Raw genomic sequence first — 15,380 nt, 5'->3', positions numbered from 1 at the left:
AAATCTAAGAGCTGATGAAATCAGGTATTTTTCAAGTAATATGTCTAACTAGAAAAGTTGTTGATTGTAAAGTATTCATGAAATATCTGTTATGCCCTGATGATATTCACAAGAAAAATTATATTTTAATAAGTGTAACTAATGGCTACTCCACAAAAGGTATTAGAATAGTTTGTGACAATCTGAAAATTTTGATAAATTTCTGAAATTCATTTAGGAAATGGTGATAAATAACCATTATCTGATTTTAAAGATATGTTACTACATATTTTTTCTTGCTGTTCATTTATTAAAATTCTTAAAATACATTCATTTCTGAAATTGTGATAATCACAATCGAATTCTAAAGATATGTTGCTACATATCTTCTGTTGTTTTAATTGATTTATTTATACAAGGATTTATTTATACATTGATTTATATGAGGAAGTGTATTTTGCTGAATATTAATATTTTTTCCTCTACAGCAGTTGTTGGAGGATGCTAAGGATGTTCTTGCAGATTGGCTTGATAATTTACATGGTGCTGAAGTGTCAGATAATTCAATATTTTCTTCACTCCCTTCGTATTGGGAAGAACAGTTTTATCATGATATGGAATCACTTAATGTAAGTGGTATAAATTCCATGTAAATGTTTGCATTTTGCATTAAAAATAGTCAGATTAAGAGTACTTATTTTATTAGTTGTCCCAAAACACACCTATATTTAAATAACATCACATTGTTAATGGAAAAGAAAACATTGTGTAATATGCAGAGTATACTGGATCATTATCTTTTAGTGCTTTTTTGTATTTTATCATGTCTGATTTGAGAGTATTTTTATTATATCTGTTTGAAAGCTGAAATACTTCTGCCATAATTTTATTATATTCATGATTTTTATCAAAAGTAATTAGCAATGAAAATGATGTCACCATCAAACTTTATAAAAGTTTTTTAAAAGTATAAAGTTACACAGCCAAAATATCCATTTGTCCAAATGGAGACTTCTTTCATTTCTAGCAACATCATGCCAGCTCCCTTCAGATTATTCTTTATTTCTTGCATTCCAAGATAGTTGTTTAAAGTAATTTAAACAGCATCATAAGTTTATCCAACTAATGCACTAGGTTCTGCAACCTTTCATATATGGCAGTGTTTCTCATAGTGTGGTACGCGGACCCCTGGGGGTCCTCGGAAGGTCTTCACGGGGTCCGTGGCAATTTTCGGCTATGCATCATTAACGCATGGAATAAAATTTAAGTTTGAGATTGTAAAATGTTCCTATTGTATCACTGAATAAGGTATAGAGACATCTGCAGGCTGTGTAATATGTTTCTCAACAAACAGTGCAATTAGAGACAACGGCACTAACTGATGAATTGCATGACCCCTCCCACATAAAATACTGTATAGTAGACAATCAAAACCATATGGTGCACCGGCAACATATGGTTTTGTTTGAGTGAACATGTTAAAACTAAGAAATATATAGTGAACGTGTTTCAGATATTATATAAGGAATTCGGTTGAAGAGAATTAGCATTTCAATTGAACTGTCGGCTTACCTTTGTCAATTAGTAGTGCGATCTTTTGTTAATACCGCACCAATCGTATGAACATCTTCATAGCTGCTTTATCTCTACTGGCCTACCATTGCTGTCTGTTTTGAGTTCTGCTTTCACTAGCCATTTGTTGAAGGACTGTTCGTTAAATACGGTAATTTTTTTTAGCTTTCAAATTCTTAAGTATGGATCACTGGTTAAAGACTGGATTTTTAAAATGCGCAAAAGAGAGGAACATAGCAGATACTAGTAGCTGTCAGCAAGAAGAAAATGTTGATATTGTATCTGGATCAAGTGAAATTGATAAGTGTGTGTCGTCTGACATCTCTAAAGAACCAACTAGGAAGAAGATGAGAAAACTTCGTAAGTACGATATAAATTACTTGAAATGTGGATTTTCATGGATGGGAAATGAAGAGGAACCTATTCCATTATGTGTAATTTGCAGTGAAACTGTAAAAAATGAAAGCATGAAACCATGTAATTTAAATCGCCATTTTGAATCGAAACATAATGAATGCAAGGACAAGCCTGTCGAATTTTTTCAAAATAAACTAAAAAATTTAAAAGAATCTCAAAAAGTGATGTCGATCATGTCAGGAGGTGAAAACATGAAGGCTTTAGAAGCTTCATATCGCATGTCGTTATTAATAGCAAAAAGTGATGCAGCGGAAACAATTGGTGAAACTTTGGTCAAGCCTGCAGCAAACATAATAGCAGAAATTATGATCGGAGATAATGCAAAAAGATCTTTTGATCGGATTTGCCTTTCAAATAGTAGCGTTCATCGAAGAATCACTGAAATGGCTGAAAATATAAAACAAACATTGTTATCCGATATACATAAGAGTTGTTATTATGTGTTGCAGGTAGATGAAGCCACTAACATTACAAATTTTGCAAATCTTCTAGTGTTCGTTAGGTATGAAAAAGATCAAAAAATTCATGACAACCTTTTATATTGCCAACCCTTGTCAGAACATACAACAGGAGAAGAAATATTCAACAATATAAATACCTTTATGCATCAAAACAAGCTTGATTGGAAAAGTTGTGTTGGAATAAGCACGGACGGAGTGAAATCCATGGTCGGATCTAAAAAAAAGGGCTTGTTTCAAGGATTCAAGCTGTTGCACCAAATGCAAAGTTGACACACTGCTGCATAGACAGGGAGGCTTTGGCTACACATATGATGTCTACAGACCTAAGAAAAGTTCCTGATGAAGCTGTAAAAATCATAAATTATATTAAAGGCCATCCTCTAAATGCCAGACATTTCTCTCAACTTTGCAAAGAAATGGGAAGCAACTATACACAACTTCTTTTCCATACCGATGTTTGTTGGCTTTCTCGTGGAAAAGTCCTTACTTGTTTATTTGAACTTCGGAATGAACTACAAGTTTTTCTTGAAAAGTTTGAATTGAAAAAGCATTTACGTGATTGGAAATGGCTCAGTCAATTAGCATACCTGGCAGATATATTTATATTAAATAGTCTTAATTTATCTTTACAAGGCAAGGAAATTTCTATATTTCATGTCCAAGATAAAGTGAACGGCACGTTGGCAAAAATGAAGTTATGGCAAAAGCAGGTTGGTAATGGAGTATTTGGCGCATTTCCATCGCTTCATGAATTACTTGCAAGTTCAAATGAACAAATTGATGATGTGAAAATTACTATCATGCAGCATTTAAAAAGCTTACAAATGAATCTAGAAAAGTATTTCCCTGAATTGAACATTAATATTGAGGTGGATAAGATACCCTTTCAATAAAAACAAATTTATGCAAGGGTCTGTCGTCAATAGAAAAAGAACAACTTTTAGAACTAGCTTCTGATGGTTTCCTAAAAAATAAATACAGCGAGAATACGTTATCATCATTTTGGCTACAAATACAGAATGAATTTCCTGAATTAACAGATAAAGCTCTAAGGTTCATTTTTTTATTTCCAAGTTCATATCTGTGCGAAGTTGGATTTTTGGCCCTTGTAGATATTAAGACAAAGAAGAGAAATCACATTATAGATGTCGAACCGCATCTGAGATTGAAATTAACAACTATAGAGCCAAAATTTTGCTGAAATTTTATCTCACCATAAGCAATTTCACTCCTCTCATTGATAAATTATTTCAAGTAAGTAAAACTTTATAGTATCTTTATAAAGTTTGTTTTATTAAAAATAAGTCATATTTTTTGTTTACATGAACATTTAAATTCAAATAAAATAGATATGTAATTTTTTAATATTTTAAATTAATTTATTTGTTTTAATTAATTTATTTTTTAATTAATTAATTAGGGGGTACTTGGTAATAATGAAAATTTAAGAAGGGATCTGGAGATATCTGAAGTTTGAGAAACACTGATATATGGAATTATGATAAAAAATAATATCATATTATAATTTTGTCATCCATTGTTCCTGACCAAATAACAAAAATAACTTGGTTACATTATATTGATATTTTTGTCATTTGTTGGAAACTACGGATGGCTTTATTAATTTCGAAGACTATCTGAACAGCTTGCATCCCAACATGAAATTCACTCTTGAAGTGAAAGATCACAAAAAATTATATCCTTTTCATTGTACAGAGAACCTAACTGAACTGGAAGATTTTTACATGCCGCTTACATTCACATTCACACTGTCATCCATTACAAAAGATAAGCATGATTAAAACATTGTGATTAACATCCTATTAATTGATGTACTGGACATCTTGTCCAGTACATCAATTAATAGGAATGAAGAACTACACTACCTGAGGCATAACCTCACCCTCAATGGTTATGAACCCAAGATTATCAACAAAATTTTTAATACACTTCCTATAACTCCTGTACTAAAACAAGATTTTAATAATGCTATCACACTACCTTACATCAAGAATATTACAAAGTGGCAACACTGCTCTGTGAGTACAACAATAAAGTGGCTTTTTTTACCCTTGCATAAAATCTCAAGATTCTTACATCCACCAAAACCTCTACATCATCCTATGAAAAAACCAGGCATTTATGAGATTCTTTGCTCTTGTGGCATTTACTATGTAGGCCAAACATTCCTGTTTGGCCTATATGGCAAATGTCACAAGATCTGCATGACAAACAAACATTTTTATTTGTTTGTCAACAAACATAAATGTCTTATATTGATCATAATTGTTTTACAAGAAAGTTCAAGGAAGACTGAAATGCTGCAGATCCCCACACAATGTAACAAAAATCAAGCTTCAATTCACACCAAGTTTGGTCTTTTTTCATTAGAAATCTACCTGCTATAGACCTAGGATATGATATCCAATGCTACAGAACATGATGACAGCAGCAGCAGCTATCATTGTTCCAATATGTATATAGTAATTTAATGTTTTTATTCTGATTATTTATTTATATGAGGGTTGTTTGAAAAGTTTGGTAAAAAAAACATAAATTAAACGCATTCTTTTTTGGAAAAAATCACCTTTATTTCTCAACACAGTCTCCTTCGATGTCTATACATTTGACGAGTTTCCAATTTTTTCATTCCATCTAAAAAGTAGGATTTGTCAAATTGTGCAAAATTGTCATTGACAGCTTTGATGACATCCTCGTTCTAAAAAAAAATTTTTCCCACCGAGCCGAATTTTTAAGTTTGGGAACAAGAAGTCGCACAGGGCCAAGTCCAGAGAATACGGTGGATGCGGAACCAATTCAAACCTCAATTCACGCAATTTTGTCATTGTGATGGCTAATGTGCGAGACAGTCTTGATGAAAGAGCACTTTTTTGTGTGCCAATCTTGGCCATTTTTTTTTTCAGTTCTTTTAAATGGTCCAACAATGATGCATGATAAACGCCTGTTATTGTCTTACCCTTTTCCAAATAGTCTATCATGATAATTCTTCGGGTATCCCAAAAAACAGTCGTCATCACCCTCCCAGCTAACAAAACGGTCTTCGCTTTTTTCCAGTGCTCTTTCACCGGGCATTGTCCACTGTTTTGACTGCTGCTTGGACTCAAGTGTGTAGTGGTGGATCCAAGTTTCATCTACAGTCACAAATTGATGAAAAAAATCCTGCAAATTGCGATTAAACATCGCCAAACGCTGTGTCAAAATGTCTTTTTGCATGCATTTTTGATCAACAGTCAACAATTGTGGCACCCACCGCGTGCTCACACAGTGCACTCACGATGGGTGCTGCGAATTGTTGACTTGTATTATGAATTGTATTTCATGTGCAATTTTTTCGTGCAGGATATTATACACCCGTTCAGTTGAGATGCCTGCAATCTCAGCAATCTCGCACACTTTCACTCGGCAGTTTTCCATAATGATACCATGGATTTGGTCAGTCATTTCCTTCATAGTGATCTCAGTTGGGCATCCAGAGTGCACTTCATCTTCGATGCACTTACGACAATGTTTAAATTCATTTTATCCAAAAATAAATAGTCTTTAATGCTGGTACAAAGTCCACATGAACTGCATCTAACTCAGCTTTGATCTGTGAGGCTGTCTACTTCTTCAAATAAAAATGTTTTATCACTGCATGAAACTCGTTTTTCTCCATTTTTATGAAAAATGCGAACAAGGTCATTTTAAATGTTTGCCAAACAAGAACTATGTGTTGCATGTGGCTAAAATTTTGCCAGGGGGTCATAAAAAAGATGATACATGACAACACTGATATGAATGAACGAATTGTGTTTTATTTGAAAATTTGAAAATTTGTCTATTTGAAAAATTCCATCTATTTGAAATTTACCAATTCATACATAAAGTTCTGATAACATCTAATATGGGTAATTAATTATTTCTGGTGTCTTTTTTTTGTACAACCTTTGACAATATAAGTCTGATGACTTACGAAACTTGTAGGGCTATATTTTATTAAACTCATTAATTATCTCAAAACATGTGATTTCAATATTGGAAACTATAGCATTCAATATTTCATTTAGTTTAAGTATATTCCATCCATCTTCTGCCTATGAAACATAGTTATGCACATTTTTTTAATTCATTTATTATGAAATGCATTTAATTTTTAATGCTATTTCTGATGCATTTAATTTTCAAATACTAATTGCACATGCTTTGAGTTTCCCCAGTTAATTCAGAGTTTACAATACTATAGCTACTCTGAAAAAATACTTGTCTTTTCTGGATTGTTCTCTAAAATATATTTCTGGCTTTCTGAAGGTCGATTTCATACCCATAATTTTTAACAGCATTTTATCATTTTCAGCATGCTTCATAAATGAATGGCTGCTAATTTTCAGCTGAATATGAAAGGAGAATAAAGGTGAAAAATGTATTGAAATTATATTTTCAGCAACTCCACTCTGACTTGAATGGTATTTAGTAACATTTAGAGTTTACGATACAACACAAGAAGTCCAGGTGGTTTGGTTTAGTTTCAGTTAGCATATTTGTATTAGTAAAATTGATGTGACTGCTATTACTAAATCCATGCTTGCTAGTTAGAATGGAATGAAATTTAGTGTTTAGAAATTTAGTATCTTTTTATTAAGATTATTAGGTCATGTCAATTTTGATTAAGTTGGATCACTTGCGATGGTAAAAATCAGAAAAATAGAATTACTATCCAGAATACATAAGCCAATAAATTGTCCTCAGTGTAATAAAGTTGTTAAAACTTTTAACACCCTCATTTGAATCTTTACAAAAGCACCATTACCGAATAGTTATTTTGATTCCATAACTTTGTTGCAGACATCATGATAGTTTCATGAAGCAATAAAAATTTTGATAATCAAAATTTTCTCTGAACAGTTTCAATCTGTATTGTATGTAATGAATTGTACTAGTCTTCTTTAATGCTCATTTGATACAATAGATTGCAAGATAGTATTTCTTTCTTGCTAAACTAGCCATAGGTTCGAAGCCGTCTGATAAAAGCTATCACGATACCTTTATTAATTGGCAGAGTGATTCAAAATTATAATTTCTCCCTCGCTTCATGAAATTTAATTAATTGTATTGGGTTGGCAAATAAGTTCATTCAGTTTATGCATTAGTACAAGTTTACGCCATTTCGCCTGTCGCTATTGTTGCGCTACTGCGCAGTTGAAAGGCAACATTTCACATAACCTTTCAGTGAATTGTCGTTCGGCCTACTTCAGTTGCGTGTGTGTAACTTATTTTTAGAAATGGAAGGAAATAAGGTACATTACCGGCATATTTTGCTTTTTTATTTCAAAAAAGGCAAACAAGCTGTGGAAACCCATAAAAAAATATGCAGCGTATATGGGGATGGTGCCTTAATCGAACGTGTATGCTAAAAGTGGTTTGCCAAATTCCGTTCTGGAGATTTCAACATCAGTGATGCACCGGTTGCCCGACTGAGGTTGATTCAAGTGTTGTGAAGGATATCGTCGACAAAAATCTGTCACAAACAGTGCGGGAGATTGCTGCATTCGTATTCGATAACGTGGTACGTAAAAGATCATGGGGGCAGAAGAGCGAACCACTGCGCAAAAAAGAAAGCGGGATTGCACCCAAAGAAGATCATGCTCTCTGTGGTGGGATTATAAAAGTGTTGTCCACTACAAGGTGTTACCGTCAGGCAGAACAATTGATTCAACTGTCTATTGCTCACAGTTAACGCAACTGGCCCGTGCAATTAGCACAAAACGTCCTCAATTGGCAAATCGAAAAGGAGTTGTCTTTCACCACAACAATGCCAGACCCTACACATCATTAACAACCCGGAGTAAATTGTTGTGTCTTGGCTGGGATGTTTTGCTACATCCTCCATATTCACTGGACCTGGCACCTTCCGATTATCACTTATTCCGATCATTGCAGAATTCTCTGAACAAGAAAACCTTCGCTGATGAGGAGGCTGTCAAAAGATACCCGGATCAGTTTTTCGCCAGTAAACCTCAGGATTTTTATGAACACGGCATAATGAAGTTGGTGGACAGATGGCAAGAGGTCATTGATAAAGAGGGTCAATATATAGCTGACTAGTATGTATTATATATATTAAATAAAATGTGTTTCATTCCGCTCTGAAAAACCGAACGAACTTATTTGCCAACCCAATATTTAGGAATACTTGTAAAATTTGTTGAACTATTTCATTTGGATCATGTTAATGGTATAAGTATATTATGTGGCAAAAGATGTTTCTAGGTTCAGTTATGATGAATTATGCCATTCTACAAAAATGTAATTAAGATATGCACCTTTTTATGATTCTCAGTCGTTTTCTTACTTGCCAGTATTTGCTTTTATTTCTAATTCAACATCAACTGTAGTTAATATAGAATGCATACATCAAGCAAATATGCACATAAAAATATATGTAGAAAGTTTTTTAACTTGGGTATATTATGTATTCAAGATACCAAGTAATTTTATATAAACTTGGTTTTTAATCCTATTTCCCAAGTGAGCAAACAGACAAGTAAGTCAAGGTTGCACCTCATATAGTGCAAGTCTGAGGCAACTCATGGTAAAGCTGGATTAAGCGCTGATCACTTAGTATTTTTCCCTTAATGTAAAGCACATCCCCTTGCGGAGATGTATGATGCTATGCATTAAAGGCAGTGGTCACTACCCATACCAGTTTCAACCTTTATTGAGGTCTCGTCAGTGGGAGCCAGACCTGATAATGCTAAGGTTGAAGTAATGCAGAGCTTATGAATTTTACCTAAACAAGTTGCCACAAGGTGCTTTGACCTTATTAAATAAAAGTGGCACTACCATTAGTTGCCTCAGCCTTGCACTACATGCAGGCACAAACTTGACTTACTTGTCTGTTTGCTCACTTGAGAAATAGGATTAAAAACCAAGTTTATATAAAATTAGTTGGTATCTTGAATACATAATATACCCAAGTTAAAATCACTTGGTATCTTGAATACATGCACAAAAAAAGAAAAGCAAGGCATAAAAAGTATCGCTTCCATCTTCTTGCATTTAGGTGGAGTAACAGCAAACCAAAGTTTGCACTATAAAATGGGAATTTTTTTTCTCAAAATGTTGACTCTGGCAGTTCACTCTATTTTGTGTAACATCATTCTATTGCACACTTAGGATACAGTACAGTTAACCAGGCAATAAAGCACTCATGGTATACATTTGTGATTACTTGTCTCCTGATTACTTCACACCCTTTTTTACAATTTTCTACTAAAACATAACCTGAACTTCCGATTGCACATATTTATGATGACATTTTTACATGTGGTGGAGGTGTTCTTTTAGAATTTGTTTTCAAAATCATTCGCAAGACAATTGTTACAAACATTAATCACTTGGGGAACATTCTCATATATTTTAGTCTAAAATAGTAGCAAAAATGTTGCTACTTCAATAAAGCCATGTATCTAAACTAGAAGAAAATGTCTTTTTAAAAATGGGCTTTTTTTTCTTGTGAAAAAAATAGATAATAATAATAATAATACTAAGAAGAAAGATATGTAATATTTTCTTTTTCCTTGGGTGAATTTACAGTGCTCTTTTTTTTTTTGTATTTTGAAAGCAGTGCACATGATTATTTTCTTACTATTTTTGCCAACAGAACATCTGACATAATTATAATATTATATTATATTATATTATCATATTATATTATTATATTATATGATATGATATCATATGATATTATTTTACCATTTTTCTCCCACACAAGAAAAAGAAATAAGACAATAAGATTGTTTAATATGTCAAACTTAATAATAGAGGATTTATACATATATCCATACGTATATACATAATTATTTAAAGCTGTCTCAATTATTCTTATTCCTGAAAGGTGGTAAAATTTTTCTTTTTTCCATTTTAATTTTAGGTCCTACCTCCTGATGTTGTAACTCGTGTTAGCGAATACATTCCTGAAATTATTGCATATATAAAGAAGATAATGGAAAATGGGATAGCGTAAGTATGTTTGTTGAAGTTGGAGATAGATGTTATGCAAAATGTTTGCTGAAGCTAAAGATAGTTATGTGAAATGTTTTGGTATTATGAGCATATTTTTTATAATAAACAATAAGGATTGTTTCTTCACTAATATTTCTTTTTTTTTTTTTCAATGTGATTTTACATAATTGATTATGTAGGCTTCCTACATTATGAAATTACTATCTTAAGTTTTGGATTGTTTTAATATCAGAAGAACCATTTCTTGACCGGGTTGAAAATAATTAAAAATGTTGAAATGCCTCATTTGTAGACTATTGTGCTTTGAGTTAAATTTGAGTTTTGTATGCCAAAGTGCTATAAAAGGTGAGCTGAGCTTGGTAAATCTAAATACAAATTTCATTTGAATATTCTTTATGATGATTAGCAATAAAAAATTTCTAAATTTTTATTGATAATCATCAGTGAAATGCAGACATTCTAATTTTGTTTTAGAAGGAAAAGGATATATATGAAGGTGGTCTGAAAAGTTCTCGGCCTCGACCATAGATGGCAACACTATCGGCACGATTTTTTTTTTTCTACGTTGGTACATCTGTCATAAGCATCCATGTGAAATTGCAAGTCCTTCTATAGAGTAGTTTGTTTTATACAGCTGTCTGAAGCAAAAGTGTTGTCTGTATCCCTTGAAATGGATAAAATTGTATCGTGTGGTTATAAAATTCTTTGTAAAAGAAGGTTTAACGCCAAAAGAAATTTATTAGAAGTTCGTAAAAGTTTATGGGCACTCTTCTCCTTTGTTTTTGATAATTAAGAAATGGCTGCGGAGTTTAAACATGGCCGTACAAGCCTTGAAGATGATTCACGTGAAGGACGTCCAAAAAGTGTAAAAACACCAGAAATCAGTGATCAAGTGCACAATATGGTATTGGATGAATGGTGAGTCAAAGTGCGTGATATTGATGAGACTATAGCCATTTCAAAAGAACGTGTAGGACATATTTTGCATTAAGAATTGCAAATGAAAAAGCTTTGCGCAAGATGGGTGCTGCGCTTGCTCACAGCAGATCAAAAACGCACTCCCATGAAAATCTCTGAACAGTGCTTGGAGCATTTTAACAAGAATAAAACTGATTTTGTGCATTGATTTATTACTGTGGATGAGACTTGGATTCACTATTACACACCAGAATCCAAACAGCAGTCAAAATAGTGGACAGAACCCGCTGTTCAGCACCAAAGAAGACAAATTCGGTTCCATCAACAGGAAAGGTCATGGCATCGGTGTTTTGGGATGCTAAGGGCATTTTGTTTATTAATTATCTTGAAAACGGTAAAGAAATAACCGGGGAATATTATTCCTATCTTTTAACCAGACTAGACGAAAAAATTCGTGAGAAAAGATCTGGCTTGCAGGAGGAAAAAATCATCTTTTATCATGACAATGCACCTACCCACAAAGGTGTTTTGGCAATGGGAAAAATTAAGGAATCTGCACTATGACTTGTTGGAACATCCACCCTATTCCCAAGATTTGGCTCCCTCTGACTTCTGTCTCTTCCGAAAACTAAACCTCTTCCTTGCGTCAGCGTTTTTCTTCGAATCAAGAGATGATTGCAGCTGCAGAGGGATATTTTGCAGATCTTACTGAGAACCACTACAGGGATGGAATAATGGTGCTGGAGCATTGCTGGAATAAATGTATTAGTCTTAAGGGAGATTATTTTGAAAAAAAAAAAAATAAATTTTGAAATTGTAAATGCGTTTTTTCATTGTTATGCCAAGAACTTTTCAGACCCACACTCATAGTAAAACCAGTTAAAATTCATGGATTATCGAGTTTCTCAGGACTTGATACTTCAGATTAAGTAATCTACCATTTATCCGATCACATGGGAAGGTAATTTGCTGTTTTGATAATTAAAAAGTCAGATAAGTGAAGACACATGATGCTATATCAGAAGTCAGTCAACACATGAAATCAGATATGATTACTATAATTGGAAAAGTTGAGCATAAGGTTAACTTTTCTAATACAGTAAGTGCATCCGATTTCCAATGGAACATAGTATTTCAGATTAAGTTTGAATAAAACTCATTAAAACTAAAGGCTGCTTATACTAAAAATGAAAGAAACAGAATGTTCTTGCCAAAGTCCTCCCACGACTTTTGTTTAGCTAGTTTTATTTTACACAGTGTTTAGCTTTCTTACATTTGTCTCTGTATTCTCTAAGAGCACAAGTTGACTTATTTGCCAGAAACTTTTGATGTGCTTTCTTCTTTTCCTTCACTACCTCTTTAACTTCCTGTGTCCACCATGGAGTTCTGATTTTTCTATCCTTGCAGACAACCTCACCACTTGCCTCTCTAGCTGAATCAATCAGGGTTTTCTTCAAGGTTTACCACTGAATCCCCAAGGTTCGGTTCTTGTTCTCAAACTCTTTCATTTTTTCTTCAATAATCTTTGTGTATTTTAGTCTACAGTTCACATCTGAGAGCTGCTCAACTTTTATTCGCTTTAAAACTTTCTTACATGTTATTTTTTTCAATATGAAATTTGATTTTATCCTGCTCAAGACTAAATAGTGATCGCTTCCAATTTCAAATCCCCTGTACACTCTGGTGTCCTGCACCAGGGAGAAAACATCACTATCAACAATAACATAGTCAATGAGACTTTTCTTATTCCTTGCCTCTTCTCTCCATGTGAATTTGTGCACATTTTTATGTTGGAACATGGTGTTAGTAATAACCAGTCCATGTCCTGAGCAGAAATCCAACAGATATTTGCCATTATGATTAGCTTTGCTCTTTTCTCCAAATTTTTCCAAAATATTTTTGTATGTCTCACAATCATTTCCTACTCTGCTATTTAGATCCCCAACAAGGATTAACTTTTCATTTTTCATTGTGTCAGTTGCTTTTTCTAAAGCCTCAAAAAATTCTTCCACTTCTACTTTAGTAGAACCTTCTGTGGGACCATAGGCACAAATAAGTCTCATTGTCCAGTTCCCCATTCTCATATTTGCCCACATTACTCTACTTGAGACTGACTGCCATTCAAGAAGATTAGCCTTGTATTTTGTGTTGAATACTATGGCTACTCCTTCTTTTCCTTGATTGTCATTGCCTGAATATAACATTTTGTATTTATTGCTCAGAAAGATCTCACCAGTTTTTGTCTTTTTTGTTTCAGTCACCCCTATTATGTCGATCTGGTGATTATCTAATTCCTCCGCTAGCTCCATTTCTTTGCCATTCAGGCTTATTATGTTGATAGTACCGATCTTTAACTGTGGTGATGTTGATTTGGGGGTGTGCTTTCAGATTTGTTACAGTAGCTGATTTTTCGCTGTTCGTCCTGGTTCCCTGGCAAAAACAACGGGAACCTTGTTTAACCGGGCGACGCCCCAGCCGCCAAGAAATTTTGTCATGTTGTACCATCGTTTTGTATTTTGGTTTAAGCCAATAAGAATGCAATTTGGTCGGCTAAATCCCAAATGGACAGCCCATCCTCGTTCGTTCAGTATTCAGTTAGATACCCAACAGGGTGCACCACGAGACGGTGAGGATTGGACATTAGGTCAGAAGCCCTGGTCGGTTCTCCGCATTCCTTTAAAGGCTATGTGGAGGTCTCCTCTCAGTTATACAGCTTTGAACCTTAAGCACCCCTATAAAGGATAATAAATTGTTTATTAAGTTCATATATGTTGATTGGAAACAAAAAGTGAATTTTAAAAGTCCTTAGTACATCAGATAGATTTTAGTATACCATTTCCAGTTGTGAAACAATTTAATATTTGAATTTAGTTTAATTGAATGTTAATGGAAAGATAGTTATTTATATTATATAAGTAATGTAGTTAGGTTTTTTGTTGAGGAGGGAAAGAAGTTGTTAGGCGATAACTGTTAGAACAAAGAGTATGCTATATTAAAAAAAAAATTCCTTACATGTTCAAGGGCTGTATATAATAGTGCTATAATTAAGTTTAGCTTTCCGTCAACAATTTTCTTCCAAATCAGTCTGTTATTTGTCAGCCTGATTGGCCTAGTGGTTAGCTTATCTGCTCTCCAGCCAAAAGGCTGCGGGTTCTAATCCCACCTGGGCATGGAAGTTTATAATTGTCTGTGAAAATACTAGTAGTGGGCATTGGTGTATATTATGCGGTTCGCTGTAGTTGGTGGATGAGTGGTGGAGACAGAGAGTTGTAGAGAAGATGCCCTCCCTCGATGAGTCTTTGCACTTCTTGGAGGTGTCATGTAACAATAATAATAATAATAATAATTTTCTTACCATCATGGCATTAAACATGTGTTTTGCTAACCTTTACTCTCCCATTTCATTTAAGTGACCTATATTAGCTCTTATTTTAAACTTAGATTAGCTCTAATTTTAAGTGAAGTTAGATTATTTTTCATTGCACATTCTTGAATGATAATGATGTGTTCCATATATCTCTCTGGATATAAATCATGATGACATAAATGAATTTTTCATCTTCCTTTCCTTGAAGTTAGTTGATTTTGTTGATTTGCCATGTTGTAAAAGGTATCTCTTTATTTTCTGTTAGAGATACAGTTTACTTGGAAACATTCAAAAACATTCAGTTCTTATTTAATTGCCGAATTATGATCCATATGTAAACACATCAGGGAGAGAATTTGGAGAAAAAAATGCAAGCAGCAAATAATAGTTCTTAATTAATTGATGAATTATGAATCAAGTATAAACACATCAGGGAAAAGAAGGAGTAGCTATAGTATCGAACACAATACGGGGCTAATTTTCATAATGAATGGCATGCAATATCAAGTAGAGTGATGTGGACAAATATCAGCATGGGGAACTGGACAATGACACTTATTTCTGTCTATGGTCCCACAGAATGATCTAAGGTTGAAGTGGAGGAATTTTTTAGACAACTGATACAATGAAAAAGGAAAAGATGG

General features: G+C 33.6%; 1 protein-coding gene across 1 annotated transcript in view; it reads left to right on the top strand.

Moving 5' to 3' along the window:
• The window catches only part of CysRS (cysteine--tRNA ligase, cytoplasmic), a 269,424-nt gene that overhangs the window by 132,271 nt on the left and 121,773 nt on the right, over nucleotides 1-15,380 (top strand). The window contains exons 7-8 of the mRNA XM_090414790.1: nucleotides 468-608; nucleotides 10,360-10,448. Of these exons, the coding sequence (XP_090270916.1) occupies nucleotides 468-608; nucleotides 10,360-10,448 (230 nt within the window). The remainder of the gene's footprint in view (nucleotides 1-467; nucleotides 609-10,359; nucleotides 10,449-15,380) is intronic.

Source organism: Typopeltis vanoorti, chromosome 25 (genome assembly GCF_054136105.1).
Source record: "Typopeltis vanoorti isolate ZY-2024b chromosome 25, IOZ_Tvanoo_1.0, whole genome shotgun sequence".
NCBI classification, from domain to species: domain Eukaryota; kingdom Metazoa; phylum Arthropoda; class Arachnida; order Uropygi; family Thelyphonidae; genus Typopeltis; species Typopeltis vanoorti.
Note: the sequence above shows the minus strand (reverse complement) of the source record. Positions and strands in the feature narration are given on the sequence as shown.